This window comes from Pygocentrus nattereri, chromosome 12, assembly GCF_015220715.1.
Source record: "Pygocentrus nattereri isolate fPygNat1 chromosome 12, fPygNat1.pri, whole genome shotgun sequence".
NCBI classification, from domain to species: domain Eukaryota; kingdom Metazoa; phylum Chordata; class Actinopteri; order Characiformes; family Serrasalmidae; genus Pygocentrus; species Pygocentrus nattereri.
The window spans coordinates 5,593,603-5,617,860 of record NC_051222.1 but is presented as its reverse complement, the minus strand read 5'-3'; the positions used below and the strand labels follow the sequence as shown (position 1 = coordinate 5,617,860).

General features: G+C 41.2%; 1 protein-coding gene across 2 annotated transcripts in view; it reads left to right on the top strand.

Annotated features, from left to right (window-relative positions):
• The window catches only part of si:ch73-383l1.1 (receptor tyrosine-protein kinase erbB-4), a 323,429-nt gene that overhangs the window by 152,408 nt on the left and 146,763 nt on the right, over positions 1–24,258 (top strand). The window contains exon 2 of one of the 2 annotated variants that reach the window (XM_017719311.2): positions 8,165–8,316. In XM_017719311.2, the coding sequence (XP_017574800.1) occupies positions 8,165–8,316 (152 nt within the window). Of the gene's footprint in view, positions 1–8,164; positions 8,317–12,041; positions 12,103–24,258 lie in introns of those variants that run through there. The other variant, XM_017719313.2, reaches the window with a different exon arrangement.

The following is a 24,258-nucleotide window of genomic DNA, read 5'->3' as shown; positions in this document are numbered from 1 at the left end:
GAGAGGTGGAGGTTTGCACTGGAGAGGAGAGGAATGAAGGTCAGTAGAGACAAGACGGAATACATGTGTGTGAATGAGAGGGAGGCAGGTGGAAAGGTGAAGATGCAAGGAGTAGAGGTCATAAAGGTGGATGACTTCAAATATCTTGGGTCAACCATCCAGAGCAATGGACAGTGTAGAAAAGAGGTGAAGTTGTGGGCTGGAGGTTAGGGATCTGGCCCTGTGACCGGAAGGTTGCCGGTTCGGTGTCCTTGAGCAAGACACCTAACCCCCAATTGCTCCCCGGGCGCCGTGGATAGGGCTGCCCACCGCTCCGGGCAAGTGTGCTCACTGCCCCCTAGTGTGTGTTCACTAGTGTGTATGTGGTGTTTCACTTGCATGGATGGGTTAAATGCGGAGATGGAATTTCCCCGGTTGTGGGATCAAAACAGTATCACTTAATCTTAATCTTAATTTTAAGAAGAGGGTGCAGGCAGGATGGAGTGGGTGGAGATGGGTGTCAGGGCTGATGTGTGACAGAAGGATAGCAGCAAGAGTGAAAGGGAAGGTTTACAAGACAGCAGTGGTCCTGCTATGATATATGGTCTGGAGACTGTGGCTCTGTCTAAAAGACAGGAGGCTGAGCTGGAGGTGGCAGAGATGAAGATGCTGAGATTTTCGTTGGGAGTGACAAGGATGGACAAGATTAGAAATGAGCAGATCAGAGGGACGGTGAAGGTGGAGCAGTTTGGAGATAAAGCCAGAGAGGCCAGGTTGAGATGGTTTGGACATGTGTTGAGGAGGAATAGTGGATATATTGGGTAAAGAATGTTGGAGATGGAGCTGCCGGGCAGAAGGAGAAGAGGTAGACCTCAGAGAAGGTTTATGGATGTAGTGAAGGTGGACATGGAGATGGTTGGTGTAAATGTAGAGGAGGCAGTGGATATGGCAAGATGGAGGCAGATGATCTGCTGTGGCGACCCCTAAAGGGAGCAGCCGAATGAAGACGAAGAAGAAGATTGTGTTCTTTTCTTGCTTTTATTATGGCTTTCATCGTTTTCAGCTTTCAGTTTTTCATAGAAATCTGCAGGAATCTTTTTCCACACCTCCAGCGTTCAGTCGGAAACACTTTACTGTAGGGTGCTGTTCGTAAGGCATCATGACATCTACATAAGCTTGTCATGACACTTGACATAACCCTACATAACTGTTTAGAAATGCTTGTTCCAATAAGCATTATTCACTTCAGTATAAAGGTTACATTTGCCAATTTTAATCAAAGTCAGCTAAAGTAGCCTTTATGACAGATGACGCCTGTTGTAATAAGCATTTATAAACAGTTATGTAGGGTTATGTCGGCTGTAATGACAACCTTATGTAGGTGTCATGTAGCCTTATGAACAGCACCTTATAGTAAAGGGTTACCGTTCAGTTTTAGAAGTTGGTTGGTAGACTCTTCAGTACATAAAACCTTACTACACATCTAAGTTGACCAGTTATAGTTATAGTGCAAAAATGGTCTATTTTTGTCTATATCCTTTCCTCGGTGAGGGCTCCTTGACAACTACAGATCTTTTCCATAGTGTCGTCTTCTTACAGAGCCGTCTTCTCCCAGTGGAAGGATGGACAGAAACACCTGTGGATGTTTTCAGATATGAAGCAGCTTGATTTTCTCCTCTCTCTCAGAGATAAAAGCTTTATTTAGCATAGATGATGACAGTTTTGATGTATACCCAGTCTTGCATTGTTGTTAAACGTCCCATTTTCTCTATGACTTTTAATAATCTTTTGAAGTTTCGAAAATATCTCATGAAATACGAGTGACCTGTACTTGGGCATGTTGACTGGAAATTATGTAAATGAAGGGACGTCTGTGACCTTTGCACAGTACTTTTCAGTTGTTAAAACTCCATTTGAAGCCTTGAAGTGCATTATCTTGTCTTTTCTGGTCCTCTTTTTGTGGTGGTTCCAAAAATCTGCATGTTGCCCCCCCCTTGAGACAAAACATTTGGATACTATCCTTGGGGTACATGGATCAGCTTCTAGAAAGCACCCTCTATGAAATACTCCTGGTGCTGCCACTGCCTCTGGGCCTCACTTGCTACACTTATGATACATTTACAAGAGAGAATGAACAGGGACACTGTAATCATACAGAGGAGTGTTAGTTCTCTGAAGAAGGAGATTTACTGTGGGCAAAGATTTTGCATTTGCCACCACATGAATTGAGGGATTCTAAATGTGAGGCAACTGTAGCTTCCATGAAGAAACCAAAGGCCTCAAAAAGTCAGAATAGTCACATATAGATGAGCCTCGTCATTGGCAAGAAAGAAAAGATGAAAAGTGTTGCTCCATCAGCAGGCTGGACGCTCAAATCCACCCAGCCGAAGATGATGAGTGGAAGCGAGAGCAGGATCAGCGCTAATGTAGCAATTCGTCACTCCATTGATCTAGTCTGGGCCTCAGCTAGCTTCACTCCATTGATTTGGTCTGGACACCAGCTAGCTTCACTCCATTGATCTGGTCTGAGCCTCAGCTAGATTTGCTCAGAATAAAATCCTAAATTTCCCTCGCGTGGCTTTTCTCAAAACTGGGGAGATATTGCTGACCGTCTCTAGGGTTTGAGTCCAAAGCCTCAGTGTTAAAGTATTGAAGTGCTCGTCCCTCAGCATCCTGGATGGATTATGGGGCATTTCGAAGGCTTTGGGCCCAAAGCAAAGCATTTATTTTTCACTTTATTTTCAAACACCGCTGGCCCTGCAGGTGTGGTATCCCAGATATTGAGTCCGGAAACCTAAAAAGTTGCATGGGCCTTAGGGTCACCGCGCTACTTCTTCCAGCACAGATACCGAAGGCACAAAACTGATGAAAACCTCAAAGTACCAAATGCTCACAAAAATAAATCAAGTTAGGTTGGACTAGGATTTTCACTGGACCGTTCTTTTGGGACAGCATGTATCAGAAAAAAGGAATGGAAACAAATTGAGTTCGGACTGTTTGAATGGCACATTCTTTACAGCGATGTGTAGGTGGTGGCACAATCACATCATCCTAAATGTGTTTTCCTAATGGGTGAATTCATAGAAAATCATAAAGGGGTACCAAGCATGTGTTTCCTCGAGGCTGGAGGCATCGCCGCCTCATTTCAGAAGTTCATTTTACTGCTTGGATGAAGCTGATAGGTGGTTGGGAATTTCATTTCAGTCACATTGAGGACTTTTCAAAGGCAGGTTTCATTGTTAAATTATTATTAAAGATGTATTAATTTGCTGTCATTGCTAATTGGTTCCCGAATACTTTACACTTTTAGGACCAATTCTGGGCTTGGTTTTGGGGTAGGGGCTCATTATTGCTGGTTTACTGTCTTTGAAGAGTGTGGTGGAATATCTTTTGCACTAGGGCCTAACAAATATGAAACCAATTTTTAAGGAGTTAAAAATGTAAAAAAAAAATAAATAAAAATAATGTTGGGATGTGTCATTTTACATAGTCAAAAATTTCAGCTTAAATTAAAAAATAAAACAAACATTTCAGCTCAAATAAAAAAAAAACTTCAGCTTAAAACAAAAAATTTCAGCTTAAATTTTTGTTTTAGTGTAACTTCTATGTAACAATAGTCACATTTTAAACAGCAGAAACTCACAAAGCGCATTTTCACACAAGTCCTGAATACTTTACACTTTTAAGACCAATTCTGGGCTTAGTTTTGGGGTCGGGGCTCATTATTGGTTTACTGTCTTTGAAGAGTGTGGTGGAATATCTTTTGCACTAGGGCCTAACAAATATGAAACAAAATTTTAAGGAGTTAAAAATGGAAAAAAAGACAATATTGGGCTGTGTTATTTTACATGGTAAAAAAATTTCATCTTAAATTAAAAAAGAATTTAAAAATTCAGCTAAAATTTTAGCTCAATGTAACTTCTGCAGAACAACAGTCAAAATTTAAACAGCAGAAACTCACAAAGCACGTTTTCACACAAGTCCTGAATCCTTGAGTATGCATTTAGGATCAGTTCTGGGCTTTGTTTTGGGGAAGGGGCTCATTATCGCTGGTTTACTTTCACATGTAAGAATTCCTTCTGAATTCTTGAGCAATTCCGTACACCACTTTTCTATCTGCAGGTTATGCCTTTGGTGCTTTTCATGATTTTCTTTGGATATTGTTTTTTGTCTACAAGAATCCTTCCCTGCCTTAAAAAAGGCAAATATCATGGGAAGCGAAAGCAGTCACGTTACAAAATCAACCAGTCATGCAACCCCACATGCGGCACCCGGAGTGGATACTTTGGAAATGAGCCCCACACCACCGATTTCAGGTCTGGAAAAGAGCTCTAACGTGAAGACTCCCAAAGTCTTGTCTAAAAGATATATAAATATTGTAGTGTGAGGACAAAGCTTTCTGAAATTCTGTGAGATCTTTGAGATCTATGAGACCCTTTTTCCATTAGTTCCCTTTCTATAAAGTTTATTGCCAGTTAACATTTTATCATAATTCTGGGTTTGGGTGTGTTTTACATTTGCCTTTTATTTATGACCATCAAACATCATATTTCCTAACATTTGACCTTCTGTTTAAAAAGCAGCACATTTTGTTTTCGCTATAGCTTGTTATAGTTGTAGCTACAGTCAATGGGTCTCATTCACCAACCGTTCTTAAAAGAAATTCTTCTTAAGACCCACTTATGAAGCTTTCGCACAGATTCTGACATTGACCAAATTTCTCTTATTTGAGATGTGATCTTGCATGTCTTTTTGCCCTAAGAACAAGCTATGAATTTGACCTATTCTTTGTCCTTTTTGCAAGAAGAAATTTAAGAAAAAACTTAAATATTTTGGTGAATGACGCCCGTTGGTTGCACCTCCTTCACGATTCTAGCTTCTTGCTCTTAATACAGCTCATGGATTTGTTTTATGCTCTCAAGGCGAAATTGACCTCCACCTTACTGTTACTTTTGTTAGTTTGCTGCTTGTTGATTCAACCACAGGTCTTCGTTGAACACTGTCCAGTGTAGTCGGCTAAAAGTATCACTATTTAAAAGCTGTATTTCAATGAAAGGCATACAATTGCAGGTTCTAGCATTTATACATTCTGCACGCTGCAGCTGGGCTTCAGCCTGCATGGAACTTTAGTGCCCGTTAATGATTTAGCATGTTAACATATCACAAATTTTGACAGCCCTAATTTTTATTGTCTTAGCGATAATACCAATAACCGATATATCGGTCTGGCCCTACACCCATTCCAGATTAAGCAAAGTATCCAATATTACTTTAAGCATTTTCTTTAACAACTCAATTTCATGTGACTATACAAGCACAATGTCTAATACTGGATCTGGACTGGCTGCTTGAATCTGCTGTATCTGCTGGTTCACTCTGGTCACTCTAATGAGACGGCTTTATTGGACACTGCAATTCTCCACATACAGTAATACAGAAGTGCTTGAGTCTAGAAGATAACAGGGCACAGTGGGGAGCCCTGGGAGAACAGCCTCCTTAGGGACTAAATAACTGCTTATTACTCCTGTCTTACAGTGCCCACACACACACACACACACACACACACTGTAAGTACGGGTTCAGAGATTTATTGGACTTTAGCCTTCAAAACAGGACACAGGTCTGCACCACACACACACACACACACACACACACACACACACACAGAGTTTGTATCTTTTTTGATCTACATTCACTACACCTACACTCACTGGCCACTTTATTAGAAACAGCTACCTGTATTTTCATTCAGTGGCCACTTTACTAGAAACATCCTCCTTGTACATCCACTCATTGGCCATTTTATTAGAAACACCCATCTTCTACTTCCACTCACTGGCCACTTTATTAGAAACACCAACCTTGTACTTCTACTCACTTGGCACTTTATTAGAAACACCATCATATGGGTGTACACTTACACACTGTTGCCCATGCAAAATTGATCAGACCCCATCTACCTCATTCATCAATGGTCAGCTTCTGACCGCTGTTGTCCAGATATAATTTGGGTGGCGCATCACTCAGCACAGCTGAGGTGTCAATGCTAGGTTAAGAGTGGACCACCAGTCAAAATATCCAACCAAGAGCAAATCTGGGGTCACAAACTGACCACTGATGAAGGACTACATGATGACTGACACACACTTAGCAGACTGTAACTGCAATTGAAGAAATGATCCTGCAGTTACTGCAGCAAATAACTCCTTCATCATCGTGATGTGAGAAGGACGTTGTCGCCACTGATCGTAGATGAAAGCTGTGGTAATAAAGGGAAGGTTAAGCAAAGTGTAGCTGCTGACTGATCATGCCAGGAAAACCATTACACAAGTGGGATTTCCAAAAGAGCCTGGAGGGCGTGGGAGACGGGCTGCTCACGCCAAGCCACACACATTCACTACAAGTGAGGATCAACAACAACAAACCTTTTGTGATGTTTGTGTACAATTTATATATATATATATATATATATAAATATCCACTTACTATATAGGTGCACTGTAGTCCATCTGTTTCTCTGATACTTTATTAGCCCCCTTTTACCGTTCTTCATTGGTCAGGAGCCCCATGGACCCCCATAGAGCAGGTACTATTTGGGTGGTGGATCATTCTCAGCACAACACACACTAACACACCACCACCACATCAGTGTTACTGCAGTGCTGAGAATGATCCACCACCCAAATATTACCTTCTCTGTGAGGGTCCATGGGGGTCCTGACCACTGAAGAACAGGGTAACAGAGTATCAGAGAAACAGATGGACTACAGTCTGTAACTGTAGAACTACAAAGTGCAGCTATACAGTAAGTGGAGCTGATAAAGTGGACAGTGAGTTCATTGTAAATTTCATGAAGAATGGAACTGAACAAATGACCCAAAATGACCTGGGAAAAATTCTGGTTCCATTGACTTACATTAAAAGTAAAGTAGGTTTTTTCCTTCTCCTGTAAAGTTAACATTTTGGAGATACGAGGTTTTCTTCCGAAAGCAGCGATTAAACATTCATGTAATATAGACATTTAAATATATAAATATCTACACATTATAATAGTGCGTCCCATATATGTGATATGCAGTACCTACACGTAATAATAATATGCTACACAAAATCTGGTTTTCCCGGTTTTCTTGCAAATCCAGGACTTTTTTTGCTGTGTAAAAACAAACACAAACCCATGCTGCTCCGTATCCATGAGGAGCTGGTCTATATCACAACCCGCTATAATGGATCTGGCATTAGCATAGTGTTCGTCTCGCACATACACCCTGCAGCATATGTGAGGGTGTTCGGCCGTTTTGGGGCAGCTGATGGAGCAGATGGCTCTGGCTGGCCAGAGGAAGGTGTTTGATGGGTGGAAAGAGGTGTTTTTAATTACACGTCAAGTCTGTCGCCCGAGTGGGGGGCTGAAGGGGCTTCGTCTGCTCACAAGCCCAGAGCCCTGCACTCGCCCTCAAGTGTGTAACCACACTCAAAGCAGACCTGCATTGATTTTCGACACCAAAAAAAGCATTTTTCAATGCTTGCAGTCACGCTGTGAGATCACGTCACTGTTTCTTAATTGGCACATTGTCCTGTTTGACAGGAAAGCAAAGTTAGGGCCTTCTATTTTCATTCTGGTGTTGCCAGACATTGCAAAAGCAGGTCAGGAGAGGTTCGACTGCACACAGGCTTTCGCACAGTAATTGGGCTAATTAGGCCCTGCATTCACAGCACGCAGCACGTACAGTCGATGCAGACTCACCCATATGGAGGGACGGACCATAATTATGGCCCAAAGGTATGGTCTGCACTTATGAGTTGAATGCTGGCGCAGGGGACCACCTGAGCCGGTCTTTTTGCCCTGATTTTTTGTTTATTCTTCATTATTGATTGTTTAGTCTCGTTCTTTTGTTTAGTCTTCTTTGATTTTCAACATTGCCCCTCAATTACCTGAGTCCCACTAAGGCTGCTCAGTACTTTAAATATAGTTTAAACTGCAAAATTTTTATTTAAGCTCTGATCAGCAGCTCCTAAGTGACTTGTTTCATCTTTGGGAAACACTTGCTTAGGTTGGAAATCAGTTTGAACCAGTGTCTCAGTGGCTCATTATCCAGGATTCCCTCTTTCACAATATGGAACTCATATGTATTAACCAGTATGCTCTTCTTGTATGTTCATCAGTATTTCTTTCTCTGCTTTGCAGTCTGTCCTGGCACTGATAACAAGCTCAGCACCCTGTCGGACCTGGACCAGCAGTACCACACTCTGCGCAAGTTCTACGAGAACTGTGAGGTGGTCATGGGCAACTTGGAGATCACCAGCATCGAGCGCAACCGCAACCTCAACTTCCTTAAGGTGAGTTAGCCCTTAACTTTGTGCGCTAAACCCTAAACCTGACCTATCGCAACTTTCTGTAAAATGAGTTGATCTAGTGTCAACACTTATCTTTGAATCCTAAAACTTAAGCTCTAAACCCAACCAATCACACATTCAGCTTCCTCAAGGTGAGTTAATCCAACATCAACACTTAACTCTACATCCAAACTCTACATACAATCTATTGAAGCCTCATCAAGCTTAAAACGAACCAGTCTTTTGTTAACTAATAAACTTTGTGAATTGGACCTAAAGTCTGTAACCTAATCCAAAAATACACAGCCCTAACATTCTCAAAACTCTAAATAGTATAGGTAGGTTTCCCAGCCAGAGATTAAGCCTAGTACTGGACAAAAAATGGTCCCAGTGGAGAGTTCCAGCTAAAGGACAGAAGTAGTTAGTAGTAGTAGGGCTAGACTAAAATATCCTCTTAGAATGCCACATAGTCCAGGATTATGCTTAGCCTTTGTGGACATCCTAGGCTATATATGATTATATTGGAGAATTCCCCTTCAGAATGCTGTGTAGTCCAGCACTAGACTTAATATCGGTCTCAGAAACCAACTATAAATCCTACACCTTAAAGTGAGTCAGACCAACCCTTAACTCTTACGTGGTCTTAGACCATAAAACTAACCAATTACAACCTTCATAACTTACAGCCTCATCATTGTTTAAATGAGTCAGTCTATTGTTAAACTTCAGATTCCTCTAAGTGAACTAGACTAATGTTAACCCTTAACTTTAATGCTAAACTCTGTCATCTAATCCAAAAAAACACAGCCATATTATTCTCAAAATGAGTAAGACCAACATTAAACCTTAACTCTAAACAGCATAAGGAGGTTTCCCATACAAGGATTAAGTCTAGTATCAGATGACAGAACATTCTCAATGAAGAGTTCCAATTTAAGGAGAAAAGTAGTTCAGGGCTAGACGAAAATCTCTTTTTAGAATGCCATGTAGTCCAGGACTCGGCTTAATCCCTGTCTGGGAAAACCAACCCTAAATCCTATACCTTAAATGGAACCCACCTGACCCACTCCAAGTGAGTCAGACCAACCTTTAACTCTTACTCTAAATCCTAGAGCCTAAACCAATTGCAATCTTCATAAAGGCAAGTTCGTCAACTAAACCCTAAATCTTATGCCTCCTAAAGCTAAACATCTGCATTAAAGCTCCAACTTTTATTTATAACCATAAATCCTAAACTCCTCAATCCCCTGAACATTGATGACTGTCTAACCAAGCTTTTAACATACAGTAAATAAGATTAAATCACAACAGAGCCCACAAATCAACCTTCAGTGTTGGGTTCTGTCGCTGAATTCCTGTCCCAGAAATGCCACGAATGACCAGGTTCACAAGAGAACTGGCCTTGATCTCATCAGGTTCATGCCACCCTGTCAGCACAGAACCAGCTGAGGTTTGCTAGGTCAAATGGGCAGCAAGCACTCCACTTGAGATTTGGTGAGCTGCTCTTACATTGCAGTCCAAAAGGATTCAGTGAAGAGTGCCTGATTTGTCTCATCCCAGGCTATTCTTGGTAGTTGTTGGGAAGAAACTGGAGGGAAAAACAAGCCCAAACCTGTGACAAAGCTGTGAAATTCCTGAAGGTGAGACTGATGTGAATGATTAGTGTTCATCATCAGGCTCTATGAGACTATTGCTTTCCTTTGTCAGCCCGTGTTATTGATGACTTGTGTTTGTCGACAGTGTTATTAAAAGATAAGTTCGCTCCGAATTGCTTGCTAGAAGTAATGATTCCTTTGGGTGCATGGAAAATCATCAATTAACTTTTGACAACTGTGCCAGATAGGGAACGATATATGTAATATTTATTGGACTGATGCCAGTCTGTACTTTTAGGGCATATCAAGTGTGGAGAGCGATCTGAAAACTGAAGTCTGGCTCTCAAGAGGCTCGTCTGGCTAAGACACTGTTTTACAAGTGCAGTATTGACTGAATCATGAATGAGTCTGAATCATGGTGATGCTAGACCATCCATGACTGGGACTCCATAATTGGTCATGTTGACTCGTGGACAGACAGAGTTACTTAACTTTTCTCATCCAGTCTTCAATCTATAAAGTGTTGCTAGCCAAGGAAGCACATCTGTTAGGAAACATACATCGAATCAAGTAGCTAAGGTTCCTCTTACTTAGATCTTCTATAAGCTTGTTAATTTGGAATGATGCAATGCAGTTAGCTATGGAAGAAATATGGATACTTTTGTGCATGCTTGTTAGCTATGGTCTCACTCATCTGGAGCTATGGACGTTAGCTGTGGTCTCAGTGACCTGAAGCTATGGGTGTTAGCTGTGGTCTCACTCATCTGGAGCTATGGATGTTAGCTATGTTCTCAGTGACCTGGAGCTATGGATGTCAGCTATGGTCCCACTGAAATGGAGCTATGGATGTCAGCTATGGTTCCACTGAACTGGAGCTATGGATGTTAGCTATGGTCCCACTGAACTGGAGCAATGGATGTTAGCTATGGTCCCACTGAACTGGAGCAATGGATGTTAGCTATGGTCCCACTGAACTGGAGCTATGGATGTTAGCTATGGTCCCACTGAACTGGAGCAATGGATGCTAGCTATGGTCCCACTGAACTGGAGCTATGAATGCTAGCTATGGTCCCACTGAAATGGAGCTATGGATGTTAGCTATGGTCCCACTGAACTGGAGCTATGGATGTTAGCTATGGTCCCACTGAACTGGAGCTATGGATGTTAGCTATGGTCCCACTGAACTGGAGCTATGGATGTTAGCTATGGTCCCACTGAACTGGAGCTATGGATGCTGGCTATAGCCTCACTGATGTGAAGCTATAGATGCTTTCACATTTAAAGTTTAAAAGTTAAAGCTAAGTCGCATGTGGAGCTTTTCGTATAAACTAAGTTCACATCTTCGTGTTTATTAGCTTGTCTTAGCAAAAAAGAATAACATCTGCAAATAGCGTTTTCTAGTCCGGTCACATTATTTACTTTTTTTGTTATGTGTGGTTCCTGTTGGAACGCTTACATCTTTTTAGGGGAAACTGTAAACATATTGTCCCTACTGGTAAAATATATCACTGTATGCAATGCAACCCATTTTGGTTTTTGACGTGATAGTTAGCCAACATTTGAATTGATGTACAGCTGGCACGACTGGCTCCTGACGTCTCCTTGTCTAATGGTCACCCTATAAATGAGAGAGCTCCGTTTTGGATGGCGTCTACAAACGATTCACATTTAAAACAGACATATTTCATTTCGATTCACTGTAAATGCTCTCAATAAGCCCCAAAAGACACCCACCCCAAAGGTTCCTGTATGGTTCTTGCCATGTTTAATGAGCTGAGCCATAGCTAATTACTGCACTCTCATTTCAGAACGGAGTCCGTAAACATTTCCATTAGCCACGGTGTCATTAGCACAACAGTTATGCGTCTGGGGGATTGATAAGGAGTATTGGAAGGTGTGAAGTGAGGGAGCTCCATTCTCTCTCTCTCTCTCTCTCTCTCTCTGTATCAGCATCCTCATGCATGGTTAATCTCTTGGCCCCTTTGCTGTGTGCCTCTGCTGCAGTCTCTGGGGATGTGAGACAGATGCTCACCTGTGGTTCAGAGTCTGGAGCTGGAAACAGTGGAGGAATCGTGCACCCGTACCGCAGGCTTATTCTGCAGTCCCTGTGATTGCGGAGAACATCTGCTAAAGAATTCCTCTTCAGCATGTCCTTCCAGCACTGACACAGCACATCTCTGGCATCTCTATGAAGGTACAACTGGGTCATTCTACAGAAACGTCCATTTTCCTATCTCTTCATTAGCGTCACTGGTGTTACAGATCGTCGTTGGTGTTACAGTAAAGGCAACACCAGTGACCAACTTTAATGAAAAGCGCATTTTGCAAAACGGCTGCTACAGAGCATCAAACCACACGTTATAAATCACGGAATATCCACTGAAATGTGTCATTTAACCCAGTTGTATTCCGTTTTTCCCCCACTATCGCAGAACAAGGAAGGTCGCACCAGTGACGTCAACTAAAAGCTTCATATGAAATCAGGAGCTAAATGAGAGAATCTCTGAGAACTGAAAGACTCAGTGGCCTCACCATGAGCTTTTACACATAGATCCTCAGAAAACGGGTCAAAGGAAGCCGAGTGACGTCATCAGTGTGACTTTTATTTCAAAATAAGAGATTTTTGTTACGCAGTAACACCAGTGACACGACTCCTGGGGACCACAACTTTCATTATATATTTTAGATTAATTTGGCTATTGATTTCATTTAATTGATATATCCTATAGTCCTATGCATAGATTGTTGTAGTTAAAATGGCAGAAAATCTTGTTTTATACTTTAAAATATGGCCTCAGCCTTATTTTAACACAGCCATGACTGCGGGACGAGCTATTCCATGGAGCTTGGAATTCTAGATTATTGATTTCTAAACCAACATTGCTAAATTGAGCCTCAAGAAGGCGGAATAGTTGAAATAACGTCTTGTTTTATGTTAAAATATAAATATATTGTAACTTTAACATGTTTATTAAGTGGAATATATCTGAAAATGCTAGGCACACAAAAATGGACATTTCTGTGGAATGACCCAACAACAAGATTCCCAAATCCTAGGCATAATTATACGGCTAAAGTGTAGTTGCCATTAGCAGTGATTATGAACTAAAGGTGTTTCTCCATTGCGCAAAGTATCGAAATCTATGACACCAGAAACTTGAACTGTGCTTTTTATCATTGGCCAGTGATTCAGTACCAAACATTTCAAGTTTTTTGTCTTTGCACCTGCTCAAGACTGGTACCAACAGAACCCACTGGTACTTGATGGTGCTGCCCTCTGTCCTGGGAAATATTTGCAGCCAAATCGAAGTTTAGTGATTTTTAATTTTTTTTTAGTTTTCTTTTTTTAAAGGATAAAGTCACCAGAATGTGAGCTAAAGTATGTGGATGTCTCTTTTTTTTAGAATTATTACTTTGGAAAGCATTCAGGAAGGTGACATAGGCTAGATAGGAAGACTATGCTATAATCATTTATGCTATTTCTCCACAGAATTTGTGTTTTTGCTGATATTTTCACACTCAATAGAGAAAAAATAAGCTTAATTCTATGCGCGAGTTGTAAATGAGTCTGACTGAGGAACAGTGCAGCATGTCATTTCATGTCAGCCAATAAATTAAGCTCACTAGCACGCAAGGTAGCTAATTAGCCAAATTAGATGCTTTAGAGTGGCAGGAAATGAACAAAAATTAATCACGGTTATTATGACCATTCCATCTGTCTCTCAAGCTGGTGGAAAAGGAACTGTGAGTTCTATTCGCTCCCATTTTTGAATGTGCAGTAGAAAAGCGCCCTAAAAATTCACTTCACGTGGTTCTGGTACAGAAGCAAGGAGATGCCTTCAAAATTCCAAAGGAATCCCTTCTTTTTCCTTTGCTTATGCAATTTTCCTGACCTCACTTGACAATTTCATAAAGCTGGAGGAAAATTCGAAGCACTTTCAAGCTACATCCTAAAGCACGTCATTGGACTCAGCACTGGAAATGCATTGTGTGGTGTGATGAATCACGCTTCTCTATCTGTCAGTCTGATGGACGAGTCTGGTTTTGGCGAATGCCAGGAGAACGGTACCTGCCTGACCACACTGTGCCAGCTGTAAAGTTTGGTGGAGGAGGGATGATGCTATGGGGCTGTTTTTCAGGGGTTGGTCTCGAAACCTTAGTTCTAGTGAAGGGAAACCTTAATGCTTCAGCAGACCAAAACATTTTGGACAATTCGACGCTGTATGACAGCACATCAGTGCACAAAGCAAGGTCTAAAAAGTCATGGGGAAGAGCTCGACTGGCCCTCACAGAGCCCTGACCTAAACCACATTCAACAGCTTTGGGATGGAGATTGTTCTATTGAGGTAGAACGGAGATCGTGAGCCAGGCCTTCTCATCCCACAGACCCACAGACACTCTACACAATCTTGTAGAAAGTTCCTAGAAGAGTGGAAGGTGTTAGAGCTGCAAAATGGGACCAACTCCATATTAATGCCTATGGATTTAGAATGTGATTGATAAAAGCTCCTGTAGGTATAATGTGTAGGTGTCCCAATACTTTTGTCCATGGTTATGAAATAGCAATGTTTGAAAATAGTTTGACAGAGTATATAAACATTGTTAAAGTGTCATATCCATACAGTCATATATGGAAACTAAGATGCGAAAAAGATTTTGAATTCATTGTTTTTACTAAACCAACATCTATATACATCTGCCTCCCCAGCCTACAGTAGTTTAGCCCTGCCCATCAACACTGAAGTTATAAGGAGTATTTTAGCACAGACTCCTGTTTGAATGAGGAACAATAAAAGACAGCCAATCACAACAGAGCTAATATACATATGGCTGTTGTAGGAAGAAAACCTCGTATCTCCAAACTGGTAACTTTACAGGAGAAGGAAAAAACCTACTTTACTTTTAATGTAAGTCAATGGAACCAGAATTTTTTCCAAGTCGTTTTGATCCATTTCTTTTGATCCATTCTTCAAGAAATTTACACAGAATGTAAAGAACAATGGGTTTTTTCAAATTATGTCAAAAAGTGAAAAATGACAACAATGGAGATACAAGGTTTTCTTCCGACAGCGGCGATTATAATAGTCTTAATAATAGGCTTAATATTAAAAATAACCAGTTAAATTCAATGGGATAAAGAGAGGTTGGAAAATGGTCTTGTAAAAATGTATAAGTGGGGGAAAATAAACAAAATAGAAAATGTTGAGTCCCACATTTGGAAGCTCCTAGTTTACGCCAGTGTAGTAATTTCTCACAAAGCAAAACTCACAGTTTGGTATATAAACCTTGGGCTTACTAATGAAATGTGCTCAAATGTGATGCTGCATGAATGCCTGCTTTTCTTTGACGTCTTTGACAACCACTTTGCTGACTTACCTTCATCAACTTTGACATGAGCAAGCACTTCAGGAGCAGTGAATAACGGGGTGCACGTTCCATCCTTGCTTCTGTAAAGATATTCCTGTTCATATTTGCTTAAAGGATGCATTAAGAAGGAAATCATAAGTAATGCTCCAAAGGAATTTAAATGGATCTTAATGGGGTAACCACTCAAAACCTTTAGAGACACCTTACTTACTTGGTTGAAAGGTTTGACTGCAACTTCAAAAACACGCACCTGTCCATTTTTCCATGACAGTCTTTCACTAGGACCACATTTGCTATGTTGTTATAAGCAGTATAGGCAGGTGCATCTTCAAATCCTGGCAATTTTGATGATGGGATGTAAATCCCCGAGTCGTTTTAGCAAGAAAGGATCTAAAGTTTTTTTTTTTTTTTGCTCCGCGAAAAGGAACCTGACGTTTACCAAACTTTTTGAGATGCCTAATAAGGTCCATGATGAAGTAATCTACGTTGATTGTGTGCTCAAGCCTGTTGTTAGCCTGATTGTCCAACTCCTCATGAGCGTAGTGATCAGTCTTTAATCAGAACTTAATCAAAACTCTCTCCAGTATATTTGCATTCCTTAATATGTCTTTTACATAATCCCAATCAGTGAAGACTGGAACGGAGTGAAAAGAAGAAAACATTTGCTTGAAAGTTTGAGCCGGCTGATGAGTGTATGGATTTAGGAAGTTTTCAAAGTCTGAGGATCTGCTCTTCTCTTTCAACACCTGCTTTTTTTTTGCTGTGATATTTCCGTTAGAGATTCCGAAGGTTTGTTTGTGGAGAACTTGATCATACTTTTAGATTTGTGTCCAGTGCTAACTCAATACAGCTGAGACCTTTTCAGGCGTCGTCATCTGACAGTTCATTTCAAATTAGGCGCAAACTTGAATGTATTACTTCCAGCCTAGGTCAATAATCCACTTTGGTATTCATTCATGATTTGTCCCTAATTAGTTTGAGTATTGGTGCCTTTGGAATTTCTCAGGATTGTATATTCAGCAGCACAAATATCACATTTATCGACACGTATGTAGACGTGATCAGCTTACAAAATGATGTCCAATGGCCTTCCGTCGGAAAGCGTTTCCAAGCTCTGGTCCTGGAGTATCCCTGCATTACAGGTTTCCATGTTGTCCTACACCTGATTCCATCCATCAAGGGCTTGGTGATCAGCAAGTGAGGCATTATCCTTATGTTTCCAGGGCACATGAACCTAAGGTGATATGTTCCCAGGGTCCTGTGTTTCTGGGGCCCTTTATACATACACTGAAATGTCTAGGAAACAGTCCTATATCCCAGAAGTTCCAAGGGTCCTTTTTTTCCAGTGCCCTATGGTCCCATGATTTTCCCATGTTTTCAGGGCCCTTTGTTTAGGGCCCTAATCAAAATCTCTAGGAAACCGGCAGGTGTTCCCAGGCTTTTTGATATTTGGTTGTTCTTGGTTTCTGCTCTCTGGGCTGTGGTGTCACAAAAATTGACAAGATTTGCTTAGTTAGCAAAGTTAGTTAGTTAGTCTGCTTCTCATTGTCTCCTTTAGTGTCTCCAGGACCCGATCCATGACAATGAGGACCTTTTAGGTCAATGTATCATATTTTGGTGTACTGTATCTATAGGACAGGAATGTAGTAATAATAATAACAATAATAATAATAAATATAGCTGCAAGTGGCGATGAGCGGGTCCAAGCACACATAAGCCCAAGTAGCCCTAACTGTGAACTATGTGCAAAAGTTGTTCATAGAAAGGAATCAAGCAAGGCAAGTCAGAATTTATGAAAAGTCCATAATTTGTTGAGAGTGTCCATGAAAATGAGAGAATGAGGCTTAGCATTGAGTTTTGGCTGTTTTTGTTCATCTGCAGTCCAGAAGGATTTGTTAGCTTGTGGCAGCCATATTGTTTAAGGATATTCTAATGTTTTTGATAATTATTGCACAATCCTCTCTTCTGAATAATGTCACACTAGTGTTATGAGGATCAGTGAAGAATTCAGAAGAAGAATTGCAAAAGAAGGTTTGGCACATTATGCAAATTAGCTAAACATATGAAGAAGAAATGGAATGTTTTTGTGATCCGACATGTTAAGAATGTCCCAATGAATAAGTCCAAAAAGGAATTTCATGTCCAGGCCACTTGGATCTCAAGTTTACAGCAACAAATGTGTTGAAAACTTAGAACATTTGGAAATGCATCCCCGTATGGCCGACTGGAGGAATTTGTATTTTTATGTTGAGGGTTGCATGATGACCTATACATACTCTTACAAATGTGTCTGAAGTTTTGTGAGAATCAGAAAAAGCATTTATAAGTTCCAGTTCTTTAAGGCAATTCTGTTCTAATCCAGAAGGGTTTGTTGGCTTATGACTGTTTGTAAATAACAAAAATTGTTTGATAATTATTGAGGATCAGTCGCTGCCGAATGATTTGATACCACTTTGATGAAAATTGGCCAAAAATCCAGAGACTAGTTCGCAAGAATAGGTTTTTCACATTTAGACCATAGGCAACCTTGGTGAAAAGCAAAACAAATTTCATCCAAAATACCAAAAAAATGAGTGCAATTTCTGACATAACATGCAATCACAAAGTTATTCAGTTCAGTGAATCAAATGGCACCAATTATTTATCTGTAAACTTTGTAATAACCTTTTAATAGCATTTTTGTAGATTTTTGCATTTTTGAGTGCTAACACTACCCCTAAATGTCTATTTGGACCAAGCACACTGTTCTACATTTGAGTCATATAGACTTTTGGATTTATGTATGAATTTGTAATTATGTCTTAATAACATGTAATAATTAAGTGATTTTCATGACTAGTACCCCCTCTGGCCAAATCTGTTTAAAATTGACTGGTTGTTAGAAAGTGGCTATATAGAGACAGCATTCCAGTTTCATGATGATTGGTCAATGTTAAGCCTGTCAAAGGCCTGCTGAATGCTGATTGGCTGATGGTGGCCATAGATTTTAATCTATCAAGTTAGCCTTGAAGGTTAACGTATAGTATGTCTATTAGATGATGCCTGCCAAGTTTCAGCTTTATCTGCTGCACGGATGCTGAGAAACAGTTAATTGGCTATTGACCCACCCCCTAATTACATATCTGCACCAGAATTGAAAGGCATCCACAGAATCTTGTCTTGAATAAGCTTTTGAAGTTTAAATGTTTTTGGCTGAAGCGTTCTTGAGTTATAGAGTCTAAAGTGAATTTTGAGTTTTATCAGAAGGGCTAATTAGCATATGGCAGCCATATTGTTTGCGAATGTCAAGAATTTTTTGATAATTACTGATAAGCAGACTCTTGTGAATTGTTTGATACCAGATACTTGAGGATTGAATGAAAATTGTAGGATTAGTTCACAAAAGCAGGTTTTGCATATTATGCAATTTAGCAAAAATCTAAGTGGGCGGAGCTAAATATTACCAGTAGCAAAGTTGTTTGGCTTGACCCAAGGAATGAGACACAGGAAGAATTTTTTTTCTGTGCACATCTTCATTTAGGAGTTATGAAGCAAATCTTGTTTCACTGCTCTATAGCGCCCACCTTTGGCCAATCAGGGTCATTTGTGAGACGAAACTACACCTACCCACCAAGTTTGGTGTCTCTAGGACTTACAGTCTCTTCTCAACAACACATTTTTTAGGAGATAAAGAATAATACAATAGGCTCCTACCCACATGTGTGCTTGGACTCTAATAATAATACACTAATATTAAAAAATACTGTTATAATAAGATGGGACCTTGCAAACATAGGACTCTGGGAATATAGGGCGCTGGTAAATTGGATTGTGGGAATATATAACCCTGGAACCTAGGGCCCTGGTAACATAGAATCTGAGGAATATAGAGCCCTGGAACACAGGGCCCTGGTAACACTGGATCCAGGGAATATAGAGCCCTGGTAACATAGGATCATAGGAATATAGAGCCCTGGAACACTGGATCCTGGGAATATAGAGCCCTGGTAACATAGGATCATAGGAATGTAGACCCCTGAAACACAGGGCCCTGGTAACATAGGCTCCTAGGAACATAGAGCCCTAGTGACATAGGGTCCTGGGAATATAGGGCCCTGGTAACATAGGGCTCCCGTAACACAGGATTCTAGGAATGTAGAACCCTGGAATATAGGGCCCTGGTAGCATAGGATCCTAGGAATATGGAACCCTGGACCCTGGGAATGTAGGACACTGGGAACACAGAACCTTGAGAACATAGAACCCTGGCAACATATACTGAACTGTGCAACGCATGGCTAGGATTAAGAATGTAGCCCTTAGGTCTGAAGAACTGTAGCTGGTCCTCTGCCCTAGAGGTCCATGCTATGCGTGGAGACAGCTGCTGCTAGATCTCTTTGAGGAGCACCATTGATATTCTCCTCAGACTGCCCTCTTGTGTGCAAAAAAATCGACATTCACAGACTTGCTGCAACTGCAACACAGCATTAAAAGAATATTTTAAGGAATGCTATTATGACCAGCAATAAATGAAAAAGCCATCAGTAAGCACATTTTTTCGTTTTTGTAGGGCTCTACTTGATTTCATTTATTCTTTGTTCCAAGATTTGGCCAATTTTGAGTTTTGAGACCATCACTTCTAGTTGTCTTGTTACCAGTTGTTGTCCCTTGTCAGAATGCTGTCTTCGATTTGGGACAAGGCCAGTGCCCATCAAATTAAAGCCCAGCAGTCCTCCGTCTCGTTCGAGCCTGCAGCTCTCGGCAGTGGCTAATGATGTTACAGGCCTTGAGTGGCTCTTCATTAAAATCTGATCAGTCAACCTCATGCTGTGCTATCTGAGTGTGGATAGTGAAGTGGCTCTGGGTCTGTGCTACCAGGATGGGAACACAACAGGGATGAAAAGCACAGGCACCATGGCTCATTCTTGAGCGAAAAGTTTGGGCTTTGCACTTATTCTCATGGAGCTAAAAGAATTATTCATGCCGTGTGGTGGAACGCAGGGTTAGTGAGAAGTAGATGGGGTTAGTAAGTGTAAGCGTGATGGTAACTGATCTGTACTACTAACCATTCATTACCATTTGAATTCCCTTGATGTGCCATTTATAGTCAACCTGCTATACATTTGAAACTGGAATCTTTGTACCAGAACTCTGGTGCACCAGCTAAACCACTGGGCCTCCATCTAAGACGAAAGCCACCATCTGGGGTTTGCAAACTCGGTTCTGAAAGAGTGTACATCATTTTCAAATACAGTTTTCAAGGACAATAGGACCTTAGTGGGAGCTAAACTAGTATAGATTAACCCCTTGAAATCCCAGAATTATTACACACTAAGGTGTATTATTCAGTAACTGCAGGCACTTCAGGGCAAACTTATGAAGCTATTCTTAAGTTATAAAACTGTGTATTAACACTTAGGTTGAAAGTCATTGGTTGAAACTTGCAACCGTAACCCTGTTTTTGTCAGTTATATCATTTCTTGGCCAAATAAACGCATAATTACATGATTGCCGTTGAAAAGTAGAGGCAAACATCAGTAATAACTCTCAGATAAGGGTTAAATATGGTTGATTAGTTGTTTCTGCATTGACAGCTCCATCTATCAATTTGAGGACCATATCGTTCCCTTCATTCCTTCCTTTTTTTGTAGAATATTTAGTGGTGTGGCTGCAGGTTGGTTCTGAAATCCTTAAATGAATTACGTGCCATGTCTTCAAACAGTCGATTCCTTATTCTTTTCCATCCTTTCTTATTAATGAACAATGTTATGCTCCATTGCCAAAGGAGAAATGATACAGCCCTTGGACGAATTTGAGGAAGGTTACTCTTTCATGATGAGCCTTAGCTGAAATCACACCTCTGTCACAAAAGCCAAAGGTGTTCAGGGGGTTGATTTCAAATACATCTTAGCTGCAGTTGTAGAAAAACAACAGCTCTCCTTCTCTGCGTCTCCTCTTTCTGTTTCTGTTGGTAACAAAGACCCGGAGGCAGAGAGAAAAACACTCTTAAGGGAATATTACAGGTAACCCCCTATCTGAGAGGCTCTTTGCTCTTCTTCCCCTCCCTCCTTTCCTGCTTTCCCATAGAGCAAAAGGTCCCGTCAACCATCCATCCATCTCTCCCCATCCCCTCTCCTCATAAGACCCACCACAGAGGCCAGTGGACAGGGAGGCGAGTGGTCCATCAGTGCTTTTAGCCAAAGGGAAAGTACCTTATCTAGATTCTTTCAAAAACGTAATGTGCGGTAGATCGAGCATCACCTTGTACTCTCTCTCTCTCTCTGCCCCAAGGAAGGTTTCTATCCAAGGGATTTCATGTGAGAAATGCGAGTAGCCGCTGGAGATCTGGAGCTGTCCGTTATCAGCAGCGTCCTTTTGTCTAAGGCTGCAACTGACGATTCTTACCGTAACTGATTTATGATCCATTGTTATTCCAAGGAACCAGGAAAATAAATAAATAAATAGATCCTTTTCAGCGATCTCAGCCTTGAAACCCAGACGTGTGCCTAGGGTCAGAGAGTCTGAAGCATGTCCCTTGATGTGGCCAAGAACCAGTGCCAGTTCACACTGCAAATGAACTAGTTCACAATGAACTAGTTCACATTCATAGTTCATTTAAATAAATAAATAAATAAATAAATAAAGGTTTTGGATTCACAGTTCCAAAAATAAACTAGTTCATGTTCATTGGTTTCTAGTCTTTTTCAACAGAACCTGTTTCTTCCCATCCATGACAGCCCAAAAGCATTGCTACTCATAAACCCAGTGAATTATTCTATACCACAGCCTCTAAAGTTGCTAATACTCACTGAATGTAACATTTTCTGCGAGCTACCTGCTTTCTTGACAGCTGGGTGGCTGCAAGCCAGTCACCAATTTGATGAAGGATGGCTTTTCGACCTCAACGTTACTCAAAGGCTGGGGATTTCCCACGGTGTAGCTGGTCCAGTACATGAGCTAAATGAGAAAACCTCTGAGAACTGAAAGACGCAGTGGACCGTGTGCTTTTCTTCATAGATCCTTAGTAAACAGGTTAAAGGAAGTTGAGTGACGTCATCGGCGTGACTTTTATTTCAAAATAGGAGTTTTTCTGTTACGCATTAACACCAGTGACTCGACTCCTGGGGACCACAGCTTTCATTATATATTTCATAATATTTAGTTGGCATTTGTTTCCTTTGCCACTTCATTCATACAGACAAACGTCCAAGATACGGCCTCAGCCTTGACACGTGACTGTGGGGACGAGCTCTTCTGTGGTGCTTGGAGGTCGCAGACCTTGGAGGTCGACCTTGGAGACCTTGGAGGTCGCAGTGTTTAAAATGTTTAGTGCTGTAAATATGTTCAACGTTTATTCTTATTATGTCAGCACAATGTCATTTATTTCATAAAACATCTTATGTCAGGTTGCGAGAACCGACATAAGCACTTAATAAATGTTCAAGTAGTGCTTTATAAACACATTATTCAGTGCTTATGAATGTGTTATGAAGCCCTTATGTAGGTAGCCTTCAAATAAAGTGTTACCGAGATCTCTGGGGAGTAGGAAGTCACGTGAGACTCCAGAGGGTTCTAGGGTGTGGAGTCCCTGTCTTGCATGGCTGGATCTGAGCGTCTGACATTGGAATTCTCGATGATTGATTCTTCTTGAGACTCAAGAAGGTTGAATTGTTGAAATCTTGTTTTATTTGAAAATATGAATAGATTGATAGAACCCCTAACATGTTTTTTCTACTGTAAACACTCGGGACTCGCAAATGAACGCTTCAGTAGAATGAAAATGTACTACAAATGGCTTCATTAGGCCTCTTTAAAGGCCCAGGAGGCCGTGAGGGTTTCCTGTTCAAGACAGTATTCGTGTATCCTATATTGTGCCGGAGTTTTTCAACAGTGCAGCGTAAGGGAAAGCGGAAAAATGCAAGGAATCCGCATGTTGTAGGTTGCTTCCCATTCAAAGCTAAGGGTTTTGCTGATTTATCAAGAGTGAAAGACAAAGTGCCGATGGAACCCACTCCTCTTTAACAATGCTTCCATTGTACAGCCGCTCACGAGTTCCCTTGCACAGGTCACTCGCTGACATTCTCCGCAAGAGCGGTAGGTCCAGAAGCTTTATGAAAGATGGAGGCGAGGACAGTGAAATGTTAATCTATCACACACACAAGCTTTCTCTCTCTCTCTCTCTCTCTCTCTCTCTCTCTCTCGCCCAGATGAATGACAGCAGTCTCAGTCTGACATTAAAAGAGAAGGATGGGTTGGTGAGAGAGCTTATCACAGGGGAGCATAAGCCTGCAACAGAGGAGAGAGAGAATGAGCGAGAGAGAGAGAGAGAGAGAGCTTTATTCAGTCTTTTTCAAGCCTCTGACAACATTCAAAGCCTCAACGCTCACTATAGGGCTCTATGAGCGAGGTAACATCACTATTATGTGGTTACTAACATACTGTACACTGATCAGGCAGAACATCATGACCAACTCCTTGTTTCTACGCTCATTGTCCTTCTTATCAGAGAAGGTACTATTTGGGTGGTGGGTCATTCTCAGCACTGCAGTAACACTGACGTGGTGGTGGTGTGTTAGTGTGTGTTGTGCTGGTCTGAGTGGATCAGACACATCAGTGCTGGAGTTTTTAAGCACTGTGTCCACTCACTTTCCACTCTATTAGACACTCCTACCTCATCGGTCCACCTTGTAGATGTAAAGTCAGAGGCGACAGCTCATCTGCTGCACAGTTTGTGTTGGTCATCCTCTAGTCCTTCATCAGTGGACACAGGATGCTGCCCACAGTCCAGCAGCGACACTGAGGTGATTAAAAACTCCAGCAGCGCTGCTGTGTCTTATCTACTCAGACCAGCACAACACACACTAACACACCACCACCACGTCAGTGTTACTGCAGTGCTGAGAATGATCCACCACCCAAACAGTACCTGCTCTGTGAGGGTCCGTGGGGGTCCTGACCACTGAAGTGTAACAGAGTATCAGAGAAACAGATGGACTACAGTCTG